General features: G+C 51.0%; 1 protein-coding gene across 1 annotated transcript in view; it reads left to right on the top strand.

The window, feature by feature from the left end:
* The first annotated feature begins 404 nt into the window (after positions 1 to 404).
* The window catches only part of LOC132401647 (leucine-rich repeat and IQ domain-containing protein 3-like), a 168,209-nt gene continuing 145,719 nt past the window's right edge, over positions 405 to 22,894 (top strand). Inside the window, exon 1 of the mRNA XM_059983662.1 lies at positions 405 to 510. Within this exon, the coding sequence (XP_059839645.1) occupies positions 472 to 510 (39 nt within the window). The 5' untranslated portion in view covers positions 405 to 471. The remainder of the gene's footprint in view (positions 511 to 22,894) is intronic.

The following is a 22,894-nucleotide window of genomic DNA, read 5'->3' as shown; positions in this document are numbered from 1 at the left end:
CCTGTTTCTGGGCTGTAATGTTCTATGGTTCTAAGAATTGGGAAGATCAGGAGCGAACAGAAGTGACGGAGGACAAGTAGATTACCTGAGAATGGAGAATTCAGTATTTATACCATGGGGATACAGACTACCTCGGCGGTATTTCAATAGGATTGCACATTGAGCCAGCATAGAAACGATGGGCCAAATGGTCTCAAACGCAGTGCGGTAATATACTGACCCTTGCGAGCAGCCCACGGAGGCCGACATCACTCCGGTCCTCCCCGCTCTGCTTCCGGTCATCCCAACCCTGCGCGCGCTCCGGAGGCGGTTGGCACTTGCGGACGGGACAACGGCCTCGCGGTCGGAGATGGCATTTAATGAAATCAGACGGAGCGCCGCGCATGCGCTAATTCCGAGCGTTTGGGGTTTCCGTAGTAACGGGCGTCGCCTGGCCTGGACTGCTCGAGGTCCGAGCTGCCGCTCAGCGCCATGGACACGGAGCAATGCCTGCACGTCCCCGCTGGACAGGTAGGTCCCCGGTCCCGGGACCCATGGACTGCGGCCCGCGGCCTCTCCTGGCTATGCATCTCAACTTTAGGCGGCATCCGACCGCAGTAGGCGCGGCGTAATGTGGGTGTGGTTTCGAGCGGTTTTATGTGGACGCTGAGGACATGTGGGCGGTGCGTTATCAGGTGGGGTTTGGCTTCGCTATGGAAAGGTCATGGTCACATTATGGGTCTTGGAGGTGTAATTGTGGACGGCTGTTCTGTAGGTTATATGTCACGTGGATGAGGTCATGTTTGAGGCACATTGTGTGTAGGGTCACACTCGGTTTTGGTCATGTTTAGGGAACGTTGTGCGTAGGGTCACTCTCGGTTGGGTCATGTTTGGGACCACATTGTGCATAGGGTCACACTCAGTTGGGTCATGTTTAGGGAACGTTGTGCGTAATGTCACACTCGGTTGTGCCATGTTTGGGTGCACATTGTGCGTAGGGTCGCACTAGGTTGGGTCATGTTTGGGAGCACATTGTGCGTAGGGTCACACTCAGTTGGGCCATGTTTAGGGGACGTTGTGTGTAGGGTCACACTCGGTTGGGTCATGTTACGGAGCACATTGTGCGTAGGGTCACACTCGGTTGGATCATGCTTGGGAGCACATTGCGCGTAGGGTCACACTCGGTTGAGTCATGCTTGGGAGCACATTGTGCATAGGGTCACACTCGGTTGAGTCATGTTTGGGACCACATTGTGTGTAGGGTCACACTCGGTTGGGTCATGTTTGGGAGCACATTGTGCGTTGGGTGAAGTTTGGGAGCACATTGTGCATAGGGTCACACTCGGTTGAGTCATGTTTGGGACCACATTGTGTGCAGGGTCACACTCGGTTTGGTCATGTTTGGGAGCACGTTGTGTGTAGGGTCACACTTGGTTGAGTCATGTTTGGGACCACATTGTGGGTAGGGTCACACTCGGTTGGGTCTTGTTTCGGGTACGTTGTGCGTAGGGTCACACTCGGTTGGGTCTTGTTTCGGGTACGTTGTGCGTAGGGTCACACTCGGTTGGGTCATGTTTAGTGTATGTTATGTGTAGGGTCACACTCGGTTGGGTCATGTTTGGGAGTACATTGTGTAGAGAGTCACACTCGGTTGAGTCATGTTTGGGAGCACATTGTGCGTTGGGTCAAGTTTGGGAGCACATTGTGCATAGGGTCACACTCGGTTGGGTCATGTTTAGGATACGTTGTGTGTAGGGTCACACTCGGTTGGGTCATGTTTAGGGAGCACATTGTGCGTAGGGTCACACTCGGTTGTGTCATGTTTGGGAGCACATTGTGCGTAGGGTCACACTCGGTTGGGTAATGTTGGGAGCACATTGTGCGTAGGGTCACACTCGGTTGAGTCATGTTTGGGACCACATTGTGTGTAGGGTCACACTCGGTTGGATCATGCTTGGGAGCACATTGCGCGTAGGGTCACACTCGGTTGAGTCATGCTTGGGAGCACATTGTGCATACGGTCACACTCGGTTGAGTCATGTTTGGGACCACATTGTGTGTAGGGTCACACTCGGTTGGGTCATGTTTGGGAGCACATTGTGCGTTGGGTGAAGTTTGGGAGCACATTGTGCATAGGGTCACACTCGGTTGAGTCATGTTTGGGACCACATTGTGTGCAGGGTCATACTCGGTTTGGTCATGTTTGGGAGCACGTTGTGTGTAGGGTCACACTTGGTTGAGTCATGTTTGGGACCACATTGTGGGTAGGGTCACACTCGGTTGGGTCTTGTTTCGGGTACGTTGTGCGTAGGGTCACACTCGGTTGGGTCTTGTTTCGGGTACGTTGTGCGTAGGGTCACACTCGGTTGGGTCATGTTTAGTGTATGTTATGTGTAGGGTCACACTCGGTTGGGTCATGTTTGGGAGTACATTGTGTAGAGAGTCACACTCGGTTGAGTCATGTTTGGGAGCACATTGTGCGTTGGGTCAAGTTTGGGAGCACATTGTGCATAGGGTCACACTCGGTTGAGTCATGTTTGGGACCACATTTTGTGCAGGGTCACACTCGATTGGGTCATGTTTAGGGTACATTGTGTGTAGGGTCACACTCGGTTGGGTCCTGTTTGGGAGCACATTGTGTGTAGGGTCACACTTGGTTCGGTCCTGTTTGAGGCACATTGTGTGTAGGGTCACACTCGGATGGGTCATGTTTAGGGTATGTTGTGTGTAGGGTCACACTCGGTTGGGTCCTGTTTGGGAGCACATTGTGTGTAGGGTCACACTCGGATGAGTCATGTTTGGGAGCACGTTGTGCATAGGGTCACACTTGGTTGAGTCATGTTTGGGACCACATTGTGCGTAGGGTCACACTCGGTTAAGACATGTTTGGGAACACATTGTGCATAGGGTCACACTCGGTTGGGTCATGTTTGGGAGCACATTGTGCGTAGGGTCACACTCGGTTGGGTCATGTTTGGGACCACATTGTGTGTAGGGTCACACTCGGTTGGGTCATGTTTGGGAGCACATTGTGTGTAGGGTCACACTAGGTTGGGTAATGTTTAGGATACGTTGTGTGTAGGGTCACACTCGGTTGGGTCAAGTTTAGGGAACGTTGTGCGTAGTGTCACACTCGGTTGTGTCATGTTTGGGTGCACATTGTGCGTAGGGTCACACTCGGTGGAGTCATGTTTGGGACCACATTGTGCGTAGGGTCACACTCGGTTGGGTCATGTTCAGGGTACGTTGTGTGTAGTGTCACACTCGGTTGGGTCATGTTTAGTGTACGTTGTGTGTAGGGTCACACTCAGTTGGGCCATGTTTAGGGAACGTTGTGCGTAGGGTCACACTCGGTTGGGTCATGTTTGGGAGCACATTGTGTGTAGGGTCACACTCGGTTGGGTCATGTTTAGGGTATGTTGTGTGTAAGGTCACACTCAGTTGGGTCATGTTTGGGAGCACTTTGTGTGTAGGGTCACACTCGGTTGGGTCATGTTTGAGGCACATTGTGCGTAGGGTCACACGGGTCATGTTTGGGAGCACATTGTGCGTAGGGTCACACTCGGTTGAGACATGTTTGGGAACACATTGTGCATAGGGTCACACTCGGTTGAGTCATGTTTGGGACGACATTGTGCATAGGGTCACACTAGGTTGGGTCATGTTTAGGGTACATTAAGTGTAGGGTCACACTCGGTTGGGTCATGTTTGGGAGCACGTTGTGTGTAGGGTCACACTTGGTTGAGTCATGTTTGGGACCACATTGTGGGTAGGGTCACACTCGGTTGGGTCTTGTTTCGGGTACGTTGTGCGTAGGGTCACACTCGGTTGGGTCTTGTTTCGGGTACGTTGTGCGTAGGGTCACACTCGGTTGGGTCATGTTTAGTGTATGTTATGTGTAGGGTCACACTCGGTTGGGTCATGTTTGGGAGTACATTGTGTAGAGAGTCACACTCGGTTGAGTCATGTTTGGGAGCACATTGTGCGTTGGGTGAAGTTTGGGAGCACATTGTGCATAGGGTCACACTCGGTTGAGTCATGTTTGGGACCACATTGTGTGCAGGGTCACACTCGATTGGGTCATGTTTAGGGTACATTGTGTGTAGGGTCACACTCGGTTGGGTCATGTTTAGGGTATGTTGTGTGTAGGGTCACACTCGGTTGGGTCATGTTTGGGAACACATTGTGCGTAGGGTCACACACGCTTGGGTCATGTTTGGGACCACATTGTGCTTAGGGTCACTCTCGTTTGGGTCATGTTTAGGATACGTTGTGTGTAGGGTCACACTCAGTTGGGTCATGTTTAGGGAATGTTGTGTGTAGGGTCACACTCGGTTGGGTCATGTTTGGGAGCACATTGTGCGTAGGGTCACACACGCTTGGGTCATGTTTGGGACCACATTGTGCTTAGGGTCACTCTCGTTTGGGTCATGTTTAGGATACGTTGTGTGTAGGGTCACACTCGGTTGGGTCATGTTTAGGGAACGTTGTGCGTAGGGTCACACTCGGTTGGGTCATGTTTGGGAGCACATTGTGCATAGGGTCGCACTCAGTTGAGTCATGTTTGGGACCACATTGTGTGTAGGGTCACACTTGATTGGGTCCTGTTTGGGAGCACATTGTGTGTAGGGTCACACTTGGTTGGGTCATGTTTGAGGCACATTGTGTGTAGGGTCACACTCGGATGGGTCATGTTTGGGAGCACATTGTGTGTAGGGTCACACTTGGTTGGGTCATGTTTGAGGCACATTGTGTGTAGGGTCACACTCGGATGGGTCATGTTTGGGAGCACGTTGTGCGTAGGGTCACACTTGGTTGAGTCATGTTTGGGACCACATTGTGCATAGGGTCACACTCGGTTGGGTCATGTTTGGGAGCACATTGTGCGTAGGGTCACACTCGGTTGAGTCATGTTCGGGACAACATTGTGCATAGGGTCACACTCGGTTGGGTCATGTTTAGGGTACATTGTGTGTAGGGTCACACTCGGTTGGGTCATGTTTGGGACCACATTGTGTGTAGGGTCACACTCGGTTGGGTCATGTTTGGGAGCACATTGTGTGTAGGGTCACACTCGGTTGGGTAATGTTTAGGATACGTTGTGTGTAGGGTCACACTCGGTTGGGTCAAGTTTAGGGAACGTTGTGCGTAGTGTCACACTCGGTTGGGTCATGTTTGGGAGCACATTGTGTGTAGGGTCACACTCGGTTGGGTCATGTTTAGGGTATGTTGTGTGTAAGGTCACACTCAGTTGGGTCATGTTTGGGAGCACTTTGTGTGTAGGGTCACACTCGGTTGGGTCATGTTTGAGGCACATTGTGCGTAGGGTCACACGGGTCATGTTTGGGAGCACATTGTGCGTAGGGTCACACTCGGTTGAGACATGTTTGGGAACACATTGTGCATAGGGTCACACTCGGTTGAGTCATGTTTGGGACGACATTGTGCATAGGGTCACACTAGGTTGGGTCATGTTTAGGGTACATTAAGTGTAGGGTCACACTCGGTTGGGTCATGTTTGGGAGCACGTTGTGTGTAGGGTCACACTTGGTTGAGTCATGTTTGGGACCACATTGTGGGTAGGGTCACACTCGGTTGGGTCTTGTTTCGGGTACGTTGTGCGTAGGGTCACACTCGGTTGGGTCTTGTTTCGGGTACGTTGTGCGTAGGGTCACACTCGGTTGGGTCCTGTTTGGGAGCACGTTGTGCGTAGGGTCACACTTGGTTGAGTCATGTTTGGGACCACATTGTGCGTAGGGTCACACTCGGTTGAGACATGTTTGGGAACACATTGTGCATAGGGTCACACTCGGTTGGGTCATGTTTGGGAGCACATTGTGCGTAGGGTCACACTCGGTTGAGTCATGTTCGGGACGACATTGTGCATAGGGTCACACTCGGTTGGGTCATGTTTAGGGTACATTGTGTGTAGGGTCACACTCGGTTGGGTCATGTTTGGGACCACATTGTGTGTAGGGTCACACTCGGTTGGGACATGTTTGGGAGCACATTGATCGTAGGGTCACACTCGGTTGGGTCATGTTTGGGACCACATTGTGCGTAGGGTCACACACGCTTGGGTCATGTTTGGGACCACATTGTGCTTAGGGTCACTCTCGTTTGGGTCATGTTTAGGATACGTTGTGTGTAGGGTCACACTCGGTTGGGTCATGTTTAGGGAACGTTGTGCGTAGGGTCACACTCGGTTGGGTCATGTTTGGGAGCACATTGTGCATAGGGTCACACTCAGTTGAGTCATGTTTGGGACCACATTGTGTGTAGGGTCACACTTGATTGGGTCATGTTTAGGGTACGTTGTGTGTAGGGTCACACTCGGTTGGGTCCTGTTTGGGAGCACATTGTGTGTAGGGTCACACTTGGTTGGGTCATGTTTGAGGCACATTGTGTGTAGGGTCACACTCGGATGGGTCATGTTTGGGAGCACGTTGTGCGTAGGGTCACACTTGGTTGAGTCATGTTTGGGACCACATTGTGCATAGGGTCACACTCGGTTGGGTCATGTTTGGGAGCACATTGTGCGTAGGGTCACACTCGGTTGAGTCATGTTCGGGACAACATTGTGCATAGGGTCACACTCGGTTGGGTCATGTTTAGGGTACATTGTGTGTAGGGTCACACTCGGTTGGGTCATGTTTGGGACCACATTGTGTGTAGGGTCACACTCGGTTGGGTCATGTTTGGGAGCACATTGTGTGTAGGGTCACACTCGGTTGGGTAATGTTTAGGATACGTTGTGTGTAGGGTCACACTCGGTTGGGTCAAGTTTAGGGAACGTTGTGCGTAGTGTCACACTCGGTTGGGTCATGTTTGGGAGCACATTGTGTGTAGGGTCACACTCGGTTGGGTCATGTTTAGGGTATGTTGTGTGTAAGGTCACACTCAGTTGGGTCATGTTTGGGAGCACTTTGTGTGTAGGGTCACACTCGGTTGGGTCATGTTTGAGGCACATTGTGCGTAGGGTCACACGGGTCATGTTTGGGAGCACATTGTGCGTAGGGTCACACTCGGTTGAGACATGTTTGGGAACACATTGTGCATAGGGTCACACTCGGTTGAGTCATGTTTGGGACGACATTGTGCATAGGGTCACACTAGGTTGGGTCATGTTTAGGGTACATTAAGTGTAGGGTCACACTCGGTTGGGTCATGTTTGGGAGCACGTTGTGTGTAGGGTCACACTTGGTTGAGTCATGTTTGGGACCACATTGTGGGTAGGGTCACACTCGGTTGGGTCTTGTTTCGGGTACGTTGTGCGTAGGGTCACACTCGGTTGGGTCTTGTTTCGGGTACGTTGTGCGTAGGGTCACACTCGGTTGGGTCCTGTTTGGGAGCACGTTGTGCGTAGGGTCACACTTGGTTGAGTCATGTTTGGGACCACATTGTGCGTAGGGTCACACTCGGTTGAGACATGTTTGGGAACACATTGTGCATAGGGTCACACTCGGTTGGGTCATGTTTGGGAGCACATTGTGCGTAGGGTCACACTCGGTTGAGTCATGTTCGGGACGACATTGTGCATAGGGTCACACTCGGTTGGGTCATGTTTAGGGTACATTGTGTGTAGGGTCACACTCGGTTGGGTCATGTTTGGGACCACATTGTGTGTAGGGTCACACTCGGTTGGGACATGTTTGGGAGCACATTGATCGTAGGGTCACACTCGGTTGGGTCATGTTTAGTGTATGTTATGTGTAGGGTCACACTCGGTTGGGTCATGTTTAGGATACGTTGTGTGTAGGGTCACACTCGGTTGGGTCAAGTTTAGGGAACGTTGTGCGTAGTGTCACACTCGGTTGGGTCATGTTTAGGTGCATATTGTGCGTAGGGTCACACTCGGTGGAGTCATGTTTGGGACCACATTGTGCGTAGGGTCACACTCGGTTGGGTCATGTTCAGGGTACGTTGTGTGTAGGGTCACACTCGGTTGGGTCATGTTTAGTGTACGTTGTGTGTAGGGTCACACGGGTCATGTTTGGGAGCACTTTGTGTGTAGGGTCACACTCGGTTGAGACATGTTTGGGAGCACATTGTGCATAGGGTCACACTCGGTTGGGTCATGTTTGGGAGCACATTGAGCGTAAGGTCACACTCGGTTGGGTCATGTTTGGGAGCACATTGTGCGTAGGGTCACACTCGGTTGGGTCATGTTTAGTGTATGTTATGTGTAGGGTCACACTCGGTTGGGTCATGTTTGGGAGTACATTGTGTAGAGAGTCACACTCGGTTGAGTCATGTTTGGGAGCACATTGTGCGTTGGGTGAAGTTTGGGAGCACATTGTGCATAGGGTCACACTCGGTTGAGTCATGTTTGGGACCACATTGTGTGCAGGGTCACACTCGATTGGGTCATGTTTAGGGTACATTGTGTGTAGGGTCACACTCGGTTGGGTCATGTTTAGGGTATGTTGTGTGTAGGGTCACACTCGGTTGGGTCATGTTTAGGGTATGTTGTGTGTAGGGTCACACTCGGTTGGGTCATGTTTAGGGTACATTGTGTGTAGGTTCACACTCGGTTGGGTCATGTTTAGGGTATGTTGTGTGTAGGGTCACACTCGGATGGGTCATGTTTGGGAGCACGTTGTGCGTAGGGTCACACTTGGTTGAGTCATGTTTGGGACCACATTGTGGGGAGGGTCACACTCGGTTGGGTCTTGTTTGGGTACGTTGTGTGTAGGGTCACACTCGGTTGGGTCATGTTTAGGGTACGTTGTGTGTAGGGTCACACTTGGTTGGGTCCTGTTTGGGAGCACATTGTGTGTAGTGTCACACTTGGTTGGGTCATTTTTGAGGCACATTGTGCGTAGGGTCACACTCGGATGTGTCATGTTTGGGAGCACATTATGCGCAGGGTTACATTCGGTTGGGTCATGTTTGAGGCATGTTGTGTGTAGAGTCACACTCGGTTTGGTCATGTTTGGGAGCACATTGTGCATAGGGTCACACTCGGTTGAGTCATGTTTGGGACCACATTGTGCGTAGGGTTACACTCGGTTGGGTCATGTTTAGGGTACGTCGTGTGTAGTGTCACACTCGGTTGGGTCATGTTTGAGGCATGTTGTGTGTAGAGTCACACTCGGTTTGGTCATGTTTGGGAGCACATTGTGCATAGGGTCACACTCGGTTGAGTCATGTTTGGGACCACATTGTGCGTAGGTCACAATGGGTTGGGTCATGTTTAGGGTACGTTGTGTGTTGTGTCACACTCGGTTGGGTCATGTTTGAGGCACATTGTGTGTAGAGTCACACTCGGTTGGGTCATGCTTGGGAGCACATTGTGCGTAGGGTCACACTCGTTCGGGTTATGTTTAGGGTATGTTGTGTGTAGGGTCACACTCGGTTGGGTCATGTTTAGGGTACGTTGTGTGTAGGGTCACATTTGGTTGGGTTCTGTTTGGGAGCACATTGTGCGTAGGGTCACACTCGGATGGGTCATGTTTGAGGCACATTGTGTGTAGAGTCACACTCGGTTGAGTCATGTTTGGGAGCACATTGTGCGTTGGGTCACACTTAGTTGAGTCATGTTTGGGAGCACATTGTGCATAGGGTCACACTCCGTTGTGTCATGTTTAGGGTACGTTGTGCGTAGGGTCACACTCGGTTGGGTCATGTTTGGGACCACATTGTGTGCAGGGTCACACTCGATTGGGTCATGTTTAGGGTACATTGTGTGTAGGGTCACACTCGGTTGGGTCATGTTTAGGGTATGTTGTGTGTAGGGTCACACTCGGTTGGGTCCTGTTTGGGAGCACATTGTGTGTAGGGTCACACTTGGTTCGGTCATGTTTGAGGCACATTGTGTGTAGGGTGACACTCGGTTGGGTCTTGTTTCGGGTACGTTGTGCGTAGGGTCACACTCGGTTGAGTCATGTTTGGGAGCACGTTGTGTGTAGGGTCACACTTGGTTAAGTCATGTTTGGGACCACATTGTGGGTAGGGTCACACTCGGTTGGGTCTTGTTTCGGGTACGTTGTGCGTAGGGTCACACTCGGTTGGGTCATGTTTAGGGTACATTGTGTGTAGGGTCACACTCGGTTGGGTCATGTTTGGGACCACATTGTGTGTAGGGTCACACTCGGTTGGGTCATGTTTGGGAGCACATTGAGCGTAGGGTCACACTCGGTTGGGTCATGTTTAGTGTATGTTATGTGTAGGGTCACACTCGGTTGGGTCATGTTTAGGATACGTTGTGTGTAGGGTCACACTCGGTTGGGTCAAGTTTAGGGAACGTTGTGCGTAGTGTCACACTCGGTTGTGTCATGTTTGGGTGCACATTGTGCGTAGGGTCACACTCGGTGGAGTCATGTTTGGGACCACATTGTGCGTAGGGTCACACTCGGTTGGGTCATGTTCAGGGTACGTTGTGCATAGGGTCACACTCGGTTGGGTCCTGTTTGGGAGCACATTGTGTGTAGGGTCACACTTGGTTGGGTCATGTTTGAGTCACATTGTGTGTAGGGTCACACTCGGATGGGTCATGTTTGGGAGCACGTTGTGCGTAGGGTCACACTTGGTTGAGTCATGTTTGGGACCACATTGTGCGTAGGGTCACACTCGGTTGAGACATGTTTGGGAACACATTGTGCATAGGGTCACACTCGGTTGGGTCATGTTTGGGAGCACATTGTGCGTAGGGTCACACTCGGTTGAGTCATGTTCGGGACGACATTGTGCATAGGGTCACACTCGGTTGGGTCATGTTTAGGGTACATTGTGTGTAGGGTCACACTCGGTTGGGTCATGTTTGGGACCACATTGTGTGTAGGGTCACACTCGGTTGGGACATGTTTGGGAGCACATTGATCGTAGGGTCACACTCGGTTGGGTCATGTTTAGTGTATGTTATGTGTAGGGTCACACTCGGTTGGGTCATGTTTAGGATACGTTGTGTGTAGGGTCACACTCGGTTGGGTCAAGTTTAGGGAACGTTGTGCGTAGTGTCACACTCGGTTGTGTCATGTTTGGGTGCATATTGTGCGTAGGGTCACACTCGGTGGAGTCATGTTTGGGACCACATTGTGCGTAGGGTCACACTCGGTTGGGTCATGTTCAGGGTACGTTGTGTGTAGGGTCACACTCGGTTGGGTCATGTTTAGTGTACGTTGTGTGTAGGGTCACACTCGGTTGAGACATGTTTGGGAGCACATTGTGCATAGGGTCACACTCGGTTGGGTCATGTTTGGGAGCACATTGAGCGTAAGGTCACACTCGGTTGGGTCATGTTTGGGAGCACATTGTGCGTAGGGTCACACTCGGTTGGGTCATGTTTAGTGTATGTTATGTGTAGGGTCACACTCGGTTGGGTCATGTTTGGGAGTACATTGTGTAGAGAGTCACACTCGGTTGAGTCATGTTTGGGAGCACATTGTGCGTTGGGTGAAGTTTGGGAGCACATTGTGCATAGGGTCACACTCGGTTGGGTCATGTTTGGGACCACATTGTGTGCAGGGTCACACTCGATTGGGTCATGTTTAGGGTACATTGTGTGTAGGGTCACACTCGGTTGGGTCATGTTTAGGGTATGTTGTGTGTAGGGTCACACTCGGTTGGGTCATGTTTAGGGTATGTTGTGTGTAGGGTCACACTCGGTTGGGTCATGTTTAGGGTATGTTGTGTGTAGGGTCACACTCGGATGGGTCATGTTTGGGAGCACGTTGTGCGTAGGGTCACACTTGGTTGAGTCATGTTTGGGACCACATTGTGTGTAGGGTCACACCCGGTTGGGTCATGTTTAGGGTACTTTGTGTGTAGGGTCACACTCGGTTGGGTCATGTTTAGGGTACGTTGTGTGTAGGGTCACACTTGGTTGGGTCCTGTTTGGGAGCACATTGTGTGTAGTGTCACACTTGGTTGGGTCATGTTTGAGGCACATTGTGCGTAGGGTCACACTCTGATGTGTCATGTTTGGGAGCACATTATGCGCAGGGTTACATTCGGTTGGGTCATGTTTAGGGTACGTCGTGTGTAGTGTCACACTCGGTTGGGTCATGTTTGAGGCATGTTGTGTGTAGAGTCACACTCGGTTTGGTCATGTTTGGGAGCACATTGTGCATAGGGTCACACTCGGTTGAGTCATGTTTGGGACCACATTGTGCGTAGGGTTACACTCGGTTGGGTCATGTTTAGGGTACGTCGTGTGTAGTGTCACACTCGGTTGGGTCATGTTTGAGGCATGTTGTGTGTAGAGTCACACTCGGTTTGGTCATGTTTGGGAGCACATTGTGCATAGGGTCACACTCGGTTGAGTCATGTTTGGGACCACATTGTGCGTAGGTCACAATGGGTTGGGTCATGTTTAGGGTACGCTGTGTGTTGTGTCACACTCGGTTGGGTCATGTTTGAGGCACATTGTGTGTAGAGTCACACTCGGTTGGGTCATGTTTAGGGTACGTTGTGTGTAGGGTCACATTTGGTTGGGTTCTGTTTGGGAGCACATTGTGCGTAGGGTCACACTCGGATGGGTCATGTTTGAGGCACATTGTGTGTAGAGTCACACTCGGTTGAGTCATGTTTGGGAGCACATTGTGCGTTGGGTCACACTTAGTTGAGTCATGTTTGGGAGCACATTGTGCATAGGGTCACACTCCGTTGTGTCATGTTTAGGGTACGTTGTGCGTAGGGTCACACTCGGTTGGGTCATGTTTGGGACCACATTGTGTGCAGGGTCACACTCGATTGGGTCATGTTTAGGGTACATTGTGTGTAGGGTCACACTCGGTTGGGTCATGTTTAGGGTATGTTGTGTGTAGGGTCACACTCGGTTGGGTCCTGTTTGGGAGCACATTGTGTGTAGGGTCACACTTGGTTCGGTCATGTTTGAGGCACATTGTGTGTAGGGTGACACTCGGTTGGGTCTTGTTTCGGGTACGTTGTGCGTAGGGTCACACTCGGTTGAGTCATGTTTGGGAGCACGTTGTGTGTAGGGTCACACTTGGTTAAGTCATGTTTGGGACCACATTGTGGGTAGGGTCACACTCGGTTGGGTCATGTTTAGGGTACATTGTGTGTAGGGTCACACTCGGTTGGGTCATGTTTAGGGTATGTTGTGTGTAGGGTCACACTCGGTTGGGTCCTGTTTGGGAGCACATTGTGTGTAGGGTCACACTTGGTTCGGTCATGTTTGAGGCACATTGTGTGTAGGGTCACACTCGGTTGGGTCTTGTTTCGGGTACGTTGTGCGTAGGGTCACACTCGGTTGAGTCATGTTTGGGAGCACGTTGTGTGTAGGGTCACACTTGGTTAAGTCATGTTTGGGACCACATTGTGGGTAGGGTCACACTCGGTTGGGTCTTGTTTCGGGTACGTTGTGCGTAGGGTCACACTCGGTTGGGTCATGTTTAGTGTATGTTATGTGTAGGGTCACACTCGGTTGGGTCATATTTGGGAGTACGTTGTGTCGAGAGTCACACTCGGTTGAGTCATGTTTGGGAGCACATTGTGCGCAGGGTTATACTCGGTTGGTTCATGTTTAGGGTACGTCGTGTGTAGTGTCACACTCGGTTGGGTCATGTTTGAGGCATGTTGTGTGTAGAGTCACACTCGGTTTGGTCATGTTTGGGAGCACATTGTGCATAGGGTCACACTCGGTTGAGTCATGTTTGGGACCACATTGTGCGTAGGGTTACACTCGGTTGGGTCATGTTTAGGGTACGTCGTGTGTAGTGTCACACTCGGTTGGGTCATGTTTAGGGTACGTCGTGTGTAGTGTCACACTCGGTTGGGTCATGTTTGAGGCATGTGTGTAGAGTCACACTCGGTTTGGTCATGTTTGGGAGCACATTGTCCATAGGGTCACACTCGGTTGAGTCATGTTTGGGACCACATTGTGCGTAGGGTTACACTCGGTTGGGTCATGTTTAGGGTACGTCGTGTGTAGTGTCACACTCGGTTGGGTCATGTTTGAGGCATGTTGTGTGTAGAGTCACACTCGGTTTGGTCATGTTTGGGAGCACATTGTGCATAGGGTCACACTCGGTTGAGTCATGTTTGGGACCACATTGTGCGTAGGTCACAATCGGTTGGGTCATGTTTAGGGTACGTTGTGTGTTGTGTCACACTCGGTTGGGTCATGTTTGAGGCACACTGTGTTTAGAGTCACACTTGGTTGAGTCATGTTTGGGACCACATTGTTCGTAGGGTCACACTCGGTTGGGTCATGCTTGGGAGCACATTGTGCGTAGGGTCACACTCGTTCGGGTTATGTTTAGAGTACGTTGTGTGTAGGGTCACACTCGGTTGGGTCATGTTTAGGGTACGTTGTGTGTAGGGTCACATTTGGTTGGGTTCTGTTTGGGAGCACATTGTACATAGGGTCACACTCCGTTGTGTCATGTTTAGGGTACGTTGTGCGTAGGGTCACACTCGGTTGGGTCATGTTTGGGAGTACATTGTGTAGAGAGTCACACTCTGTTGAGTCATGTTTGGGAGCACATTGTGCGTTGGGTGAAGTTTGGGAGCACATTGTGCATAGGGTCACACTCGGTTGAGTCATGTTTGGGACCACATTGTGTGCAGGGTCACACTCGATTGGGTCATGTTTAGGGTACATTGTGTGTAGGGTCACACTTGGTTGGGTCATGTTTAGGGTATGTTGTGTGTAGGGTCACACTCGGTTGGGTCCTGTTTGGGAGCACATTGTGTGTAGGGTTACACTTGGTTCGGTCATGTTTGAGGCACATTGTGTGTAGGGTCACACTCGGATGGGTCATGTTTGAGGCACATTGTGTGTAGGGTCACACTCGGTTTGGTCATGTTTAGTGTATGTTATGTGTAGGGTCACACTCGGTTGGGTCATGTTTGGGAGTACATTGTGTAGAGAGTCACACTCGGTTGAGTCATGTTTGGGAGCACATTGTGCGTTGGGTCAAGTTTGGGAGCACATTGTGCATAGGGTGACACTCGGTTGAGTCATGTTTGGGACCACATTGTGTGCAGGGTCACACTCGATTGGGTCATGTCTAGGGTACATTGTGTGTAGGGTTACACTCGGTTGGGTCATGTTTAGGGTACTTTGTGTGTAGAGTCACACTCGGTTGGGTCATGTTTAGGGTACGTTGTGTGTAGGGTCACACTTGGTTGGGTCCTGTTTGGGAGCACATTGTGTGTAGTGTCACACTTGGTTGGGTCATGTTTGAGGCACATTGTGCGTAGGGTCACACTCGGATGGGTCATGTTTGGGAGCACATTGTGCGTCGGGTCACACTCGGTTGGGTCATGTTTGGGAGCACATTGTGCGCAGGGTCACACTCGGATGGGTCATGTTTGGGAGCACATTGTGCGTCGGGTCACACTCGGTTGGGTCATGTTTGGGAGCACATTGTGCGCAGGGTTACACTCGGTTGGGTCATGTTTAGGGTACGTCGTGTGTAGTGTCACACTCGGTTGGGTCATGTTTGAGGCATGTTGTGTGTAGAGTCACACTCGGTTTGGTCATGTTTGGGAGCACATTGTGCATAGGGTCACACTCGGTTGAGTCATGTTTGGGACCACATTGTGCGTAGGTCACAATCAGTTGGGTCATGTTTAGGGTACGTTGTGTGTTGTGTCACACTCGGTTGGGTCATGTTTGAGGCACACTGTGTGTAGAGTCACACTCGGTTGAGTCATGTTTGGGACCACATTGTGCGTAGGGTCACACTCGGTTGGGTCATGCTTGGGAGCACATTGTGCGTAGGGTCACACTCGTTCGGGTTATGTTTAGGGTACGTTGTGTGTAGGGTCACACTCGGTTGGGTCATGTTTAGGGTACGTTGTGTGTAGGGTCACATTTGGTTGGGTTCTGTTTGGGAGCACATTGTGCGTAGGGTCACACTTGGATGGGTCATGTTTGAGGCACATTGTGTGTAGAGTCACACTCGGTTGAGTCATGTTTGGGAGCACATTGTGCTTTGGGTCACACTTGGTTGAGTCATGTTTAGGGTATGTTGTGTGTAGGGTCGCACTCGGTTGGGTCATGTTTAGGGTACGTTGTGCGTAGGGTCACACTCGGTTGGGTCATGTTTGGGTGCACATTGTGCATAGGGTCACACTCTGTTGGGTCATGTTTGGGAGCACATTGTGCGTAGGGTCACACTGGGTTGAGTCATGTTTGGGACCACATTGTGCATAGGGTTGCACTCAGTTGGGTCATGATTGGGAGCACATTGCGCGTAGGGTCACACTCGGTTGGGTCATGCTTGGGAGCACATTGCGCGTAGGGTCACAGTTGGGTCAAGTTTGGGAGCACAATGTGCGTAGGGTCACACTCGATTGAGACATGTTTGGGACCACATTGTGCATAGGGTCACACTCGGTTGGGTCTTGTTTAGGGTACGTTGTGTGTAGGGTCACACTCGGTTGGGTCATGCTTGGGAGCACATTGTGCGTAGGGTCACGCTCGTTCGGGTTATGTTTAGGGTACGTTGTGTGTAGGGTCACACTCGGTTGGGTCATGTTTAGGGTACGTTGTGTGTAGGGTCACATTTGGTTGGGTTCTGTTTGGGAGCACATTGTGCGTTGGGTCAAGTTTGGGAGCACATTGTGCATAGGGTGACACTCGGTTGAGTCATGTTTGGGACCACATTGTGTGCAGGGTCACACTCGATTGGGTCATGTCTAGGGTACATTGTGTGTAGGGTTACACTCGGTTGGGTCATGTTTAGGGTACTTTGTGTGTAGAGTCACACTCGGTTGGGTCATGTTTAGGGTACGTTGTGTGTAGGGTCACACTTGGTTGGGTCCTGTTTGGGAGCACATTGTGTGTAGTGTCACACTTGGTTGGGTCATGTTTGAGGCACATTGTGCGTAGGGTCACACTCGGATGGGTCATGTTTGGGAGCACATTGTGCGTCGGGTCACATTCGGTTGGGTCATGTTTGGGAGCACATTGTGCGCAGGGTTACACTCGGTTGGGTCATGTTTAGGGTACGTCGTGTGTAGTGTCACACTCGGTTGGGTCATGTTTGAGGCATGTTGTGTGTAGAGTCACACTCGGTTTGGTCATGTTTGGGAGCACATTGTGCATAGGGTCACACTCGGTTGAGTCATGTTTGGGACCACATTGTGCGTAGGTCACAATCAGTTGGGTCATGTTTAGGGTACGTTGTGTGTTGTGTCACACTCGATTGGGTCATGTTTGAGGCACACTGTGTGTAGAGTCACACTCGGTTGAGTCATGTTTGGGACCACATTGTGCGTAGGGTCACACTCGGTTGGGTCATGCTTGGGAGCACATTGTGCGTAGGGTCACACTCGTTCGGGTTATGTTTAGGGTACGTTGTGTGTAGGGTCACACTCGGTTGGGTCATGTTTAGGGTACGTCGTGTGTAGTGTCACACTCGGTTGGGTCATGTTTGAGGCATGTTGTGTGTAGAGTCACACTCGGTTTGGTCATGTTTGGGAGCACATTGTGCATAGGGTCACACTTGGATGGGTCATGTTTGAGGCACATTGTGTGTAGAGTCACACTCGGTTGAGTCATGTTTGGGAGCACATTGTGCTTTGGGTCACACTTGGTTGAGTCATGTTTAGGGTATGTTGTGTGTAGGGTCACACTCGGTTGGGTCATGTTTAGGGTACGTTGTGCGTAGGGTCACACTCGGTTGGGTCATGTTTGGGTGCACATTGTGCATAGGGTCACACTCTGTTGGGTCATGTTTGGGAGCACATTGTGCGTAGGGTCACACTGGGTTGAGTCATGTTTGGGACCACATTGTGCATAGGGTTGCACTCAGTTGGGTCATGATTGGGAGCACATTGCGCGTAGGGTCACACTCGGTTGGGTCATGCTTGGGAGCATATTGCGCGTAGGGTCACAGTTGGGTCAAGTTTGGGAGCACAATGTGCGTAGGGTCACACTCGATTGAGACATGTTTGGGACCACATTGTGCATAGGGTCACACTCGGTTGGGTCTTGTTTAGGGTACGTTGTGTGTAGGGTCACACTCGGTTGAGTCATGTTTGGGACCACATTGTGCGTAGGTCACAATCGGTTGGGTCATGTTTAGGGTACGTCGTGTGTAGGGTTACACTCGGTTGGGTCATGTTTAGGGTACGTCGTGTGTAGTGTCACACTCGGTTGGGTCATGTTTGAGGCATGTTGTGTGTAGAGTCACACTCGGTTTGGTCATGTTTGGGAGCACATTGTGCATAGGGTCACACTTGGTTGAGTCATGTTTGGGACCACATTGTGCGTAGGGTTACACTCGGTTGGGTCATGTTTAGGGTACGTCGTGTGTAGTGTCACACTCGGTTGGGTCATGTTTGAGGCATGTTGTGTGGAGAGTCACACTCGGTTTGGTCATGTTTGGGAGCACATTGTGCCTAGGGTCACAATCGGTTTGGTCATGTTTAGGGTACGTTTTGTGTTGTGTCACACTCGGTTGGGTCATGTTTGAGGCACATTGTGTGTAGAGTCACACTCGGTTGAGTCATGTTTGGGAGCACATTGTGCGTAGGGTCACACTCGGTTGGGTCATGCTTGGGAGCACATTGTGCGTAGGGTCACACTCGTTCGGGTCATGTTTAGGGTACGTTGTGTGTAGGGTCACACTCGGTTGGGTCATGTTTAGGGTACGTTGTGTGTAGGGTCACATTTGGTTGGGTTCTGTTTGGGAGCACATTGTGCGTAGGGTCACACTCGGATGGGTCATGTTTGAGGCACATTGTGTGTAGAGTCACACTCGGTTGAGTCATGTTTGGGAGCACATTGTGCGTTGGGTCACACTGGTTGAGTCATGTTTGGGAGCACATTGTGCATAGGGTCACACTCTGTTGTGTCATGTTTAGGGTACGTTGTGCGTAGGGTCACACTCGGTTGGGTCATGTTTAGGGTACGTTGTGCGTAGGGTCACACTCGGTTTGGTCATGTTTGGGTGCACATTGTGCATAGGGTCACAATCTGTTGGGTCATGTTTGGGAGCACATTGTGCGTAGGGTCACACTGGGTTGAGTCATGTTTGGGAGCACATTGTGCATAGGGTTACACTCAGTTTGGTCATGCTTGGGAGCACATTGCGCGTAGGGTCACACTCGGTTGGGTCATGCTTGGGAGCACAATGTGCGTAGGGTCACACTCGGTTGGGTCTTGTTTAGGGTACGTTGTGTGTAGGGTCACACTCGGTTGGGTCATGTTTGGGAGCACATTGTGCGTAGGGTCACACTCGGTTGGGTCATGTTTGGGAGCACATTGCGTGTAGGGTCACACTCGGGTCATGTTTCGGGTACGTTGTGTGTAGGGTCACACTCGGTTGGGTCATGTTTGAGGCACATTGTGTGTAGAGTCACACACGGTTGAGTCATGTTTGGGAGCACATTGTGCGTTGGGTCACACTCAGTTGGGTCAAGTTTGGGAGCACATTGTGCGTTGGGTCACACTCGGTTGAGTCATGTTTGGGACCACATTGTGCATAGGGTCACACTCGGTTGGGTCTTGTTTAGGGTACGTTGTGTGTAGGGTCACACTCGGTTGGGTCATGTTTGGGAGCACATTGTGCGTAGGGTCACACTCGGTTGAGTCTTGTTGGGATGACATTGTGCATAGGGTCACACACGTTTGGGTGATGTTTAGGGTACATTGTGTGTAGGGTCACACTCGGTTGAGTCATGTTTTGGTGCACATTGTGCGTAGGGTCGCACTCGGTTGAGTCATGTTTTGGTGCAGATTGTGCGTAGGGTCGCACTCGGTTGAGTCATGTTTGTGACCACCTTGTGCGTAGGGTCACACTCTGTTGGGTCATGTTTAGGGAACGTTGTGTGTTGGGTCACTCTCCGTTGGGTCATGTTTGGGACCACATTGTGCGTAGGGTCACTCTCGGTTGGGTCATGTTTAGGGTACGTTGTGTGTAGGGTCACACTCGGTTGCGTCTTGTTTAGGGAACGTTGTGTGTTGGGTCACTCTCGGTTTGTTCTTGTTTAGGGGCACATTGTGCGTAGGGTCAGACTCGGTTGGGTCATGTTTGTGGCACATTGTGCGTAGGGTCACACTCGGTTGGGTCATGTTTGGGAGCATATTGTGTGTAGGGTCACACTCGGCTGCGTCATGTTTGGGAGCACATTGTGCGTAGGGTCACACTCGGTTGGGTCATGTTTAGTGTATGTTGTGTGTTGTGTCACACTCGGTTGGGTCATGTTTGAGGCACATTGTGTGTAGGGTCACACTCGGTTGGGTCATGTTTACGGAACGTTGTGTGTTGGGTCACTCTCGGTTGGGTCATGTTTGGGAGCACTTTGTGTGTAGGGTCACACTCGGTTGGGTCATGTTTAGGGTACTTTGTAGGGTCACACCCGGTTGGGTCATGTTTAGGGTACGTTGTGTGTAGGGTCACACTCGGTTGGGTCATGTTTAGGGTACGTTGTGTGTAGGGTCACACGTGGTTGGGTCCTGTTTGGGAGCACATTGTGTGTAGGGTCACACTTGGTTGGATCATGTTTGAGGCACATTGTGCGTAGGGTCACACTCGGATGGGTCATGTTTGGGAGCACATTATGCGTCGGGTCACACTCGGTGGGGTCATGTTTGGGAGCACATTGTGCGTAGGGTCACACTCAATTGAGTCATGTTTAGGACCACATTGTCCGCAGGGTTACACTCGGCTGGGTCATGTTTAGGGTATGTTGTGTGTTGGGTCACACTCTGTTAGGTCATGTTTGTGGCACATTGTGTGTAGAGTCACACTCGGTTGGGTCATGTTTGGGAGCACATTGTGCGTAGTGTCACTCTCGGTTTGTTCTTGTTTAGGGGCACATTGTGCGTAGGGTCAGACTCGGTTGGGTCATGTTTGTGGCACATTGTGCGTAGGGTCACACTCGGTTGAGTCATGTTTGGGAGCATATTGTGTGTAGGGTCACACTCGGCTGCGTCATGTTTGGGAGCACATTGTGCGTAGGGTCACACTCGGTTGGGTCATGTTTAGTGTATGTTGTGTGTTGTGTCACACTCGGTTGGGTCATGTTTGAGGCACATTGTGTGTAGGGTCACACTCGGTTGGGTCATGTTTGGGAGCACATTGTGCGTAGGGTCACACTGGGTTGAGTCATGTTTGGGACCACATTGTGCATAGGGTTGCACTCAGTTGGGTCATGATTGGGAGCACATTGCGCGTAGGGTCACACTCGGTTGGGTCATGCTTGGGAGCATATTGCGCGTAGGGTCACAGTTGGGTCAAGTTTGGGAGCACAATGTGCGTAGGGTCACACTCGATTGAGACATGTTTGGGACCACATTGTGCATAGGGTCACACTCGGTTGGGTCTTGTTTAGGGTACGTTGTGTGTAGGGTCACACTCGGTTGAGTCATGTTTGGGACCACATTGTGCGTAGGTCACAATCGGTTGGGTCATGTTTAGGGTACGTCGTGTGTAGGGTTACACTCGGTTGGGTCATGTTTAGGGTACGTCGTGTGTAGTGTCACACTCGGTTGGGTCATGTTTGAGGCATGTTGTGTGTAGAGTCACACTCGGTTTGGTCATGTTTGGGAGCACATTGTGCATAGGGTCACACTTGGTTGAGTCATGTTTGGGACCACATTGTGCGTAGGGTTACACTCGGTTGGGTCATGTTTAGGGTACGTCGTGTGTAGTGTCACACTCGGTTGGGTCATGTTTGAGGCATGTTGTGTGGAGAGTCACACTCGGTTTGGTCATGTTTGGGAGCACATTGTGCCTAGGGTCACAATCGGTTTGGTCATGTTTAGGGTACGTTTTGTGTTGTGTCACACTCGGTTGGGTCATGTTTGAGGCACATTGTGTGTAGAGTCACACTCGGTTGAGTCATGTTTGGGAGCACATTGTGCGTAGGGTCACACTCGGTTGGGTCATGCTTGGGAGCACATTGTGCGTAGGGTCACACTCGTTCGGGTCATGTTTAGGGTACGTTGTGTGTAGGGTCACACTCGGTTGGGTCATGTTTAGGGTACGTTGTGTGTAGGGTCACATTTGGTTGGGTTCTGTTTGGGAGCACATTGTGCGTAGGGTCACACTCGGATGGGTCATGTTTGAGGCACATTGTGTGTAGAGTCACACTCGGTTGAGTCATGTTTGGGAGCACATTGTGCGTTGGGTCACACTTGGTTGAGTCATGTTTGGGAGCACATTGTGCATAGGGTCACACTCCGTTGTGTCATGTTTAGGGTACGTTGTGCGTAGGGTCACACTCGGTTGGGTCATGTTTAGGGTACGTTGTGCGTAGGGTCACACTCGGTTTGGTCATGTTTGGGTGCACATTGTGCATAGGGTCACAATCTGTTGGGTCATGTTTGGGAGCACATTGTGCGTAGGGTCACACTGGGTTGAGTCATGTTTGGGAGCACATTGTGCATAGGGTTACACTCAGTTTGGTCATGCTTGGGAGCACATTGCGCGTAGGGTCACACTCGGTTGGGTCATGCTTGGGAGCACAATGTGCGTAGGGTCACACTCGGTTGGGTCTTGTTTAGGGTACGTTGTGTGTAGGGTCACACTCGGTTGGGTCATGTTTGGGAGCACATTGTGCGTAGGGTCACACTCGGTTGGGTCATGTTTGGGAGCACATTGCGTGTAGGGTCACACTCGGGTCATGTTTCGGGTACGTTGTGTGTAGGGTCACACTCGGTTGGGTCATGTTTGAGGCACATTGTGTGTAGAGTCACACACGGTTGAGTCATGTTTGGGAGCACATTGTGCGTTGGGTCACACTCAGTTGGGTCAAGTTTGGGAGCACATTGTGCGTTGGGTCACACTCGGTTGAGTCATGTTTGGGACCACATTGTGCATAGGGTCACACTCGGTTGGGTCTTGTTTAGGGTACGTTGTGTGTAGGGTCACACTCGGTTGGGTCATGTTTGGGAGCACATTGTGCGTAGGGTCACACTCGGTTGAGTCTTGTTGGGATGACATTGTGCATAGGGTCACACACGTTTGGGTGATGTTTAGGGTACATTGTG

Source organism: Hypanus sabinus, chromosome 11, assembly GCF_030144855.1.
Source record: "Hypanus sabinus isolate sHypSab1 chromosome 11, sHypSab1.hap1, whole genome shotgun sequence".
Taxonomy (NCBI): Eukaryota; Metazoa; Chordata; class Chondrichthyes; order Myliobatiformes; family Dasyatidae; genus Hypanus; species Hypanus sabinus.
This window is presented reverse-complemented; position numbering and strand designations above follow the sequence as displayed.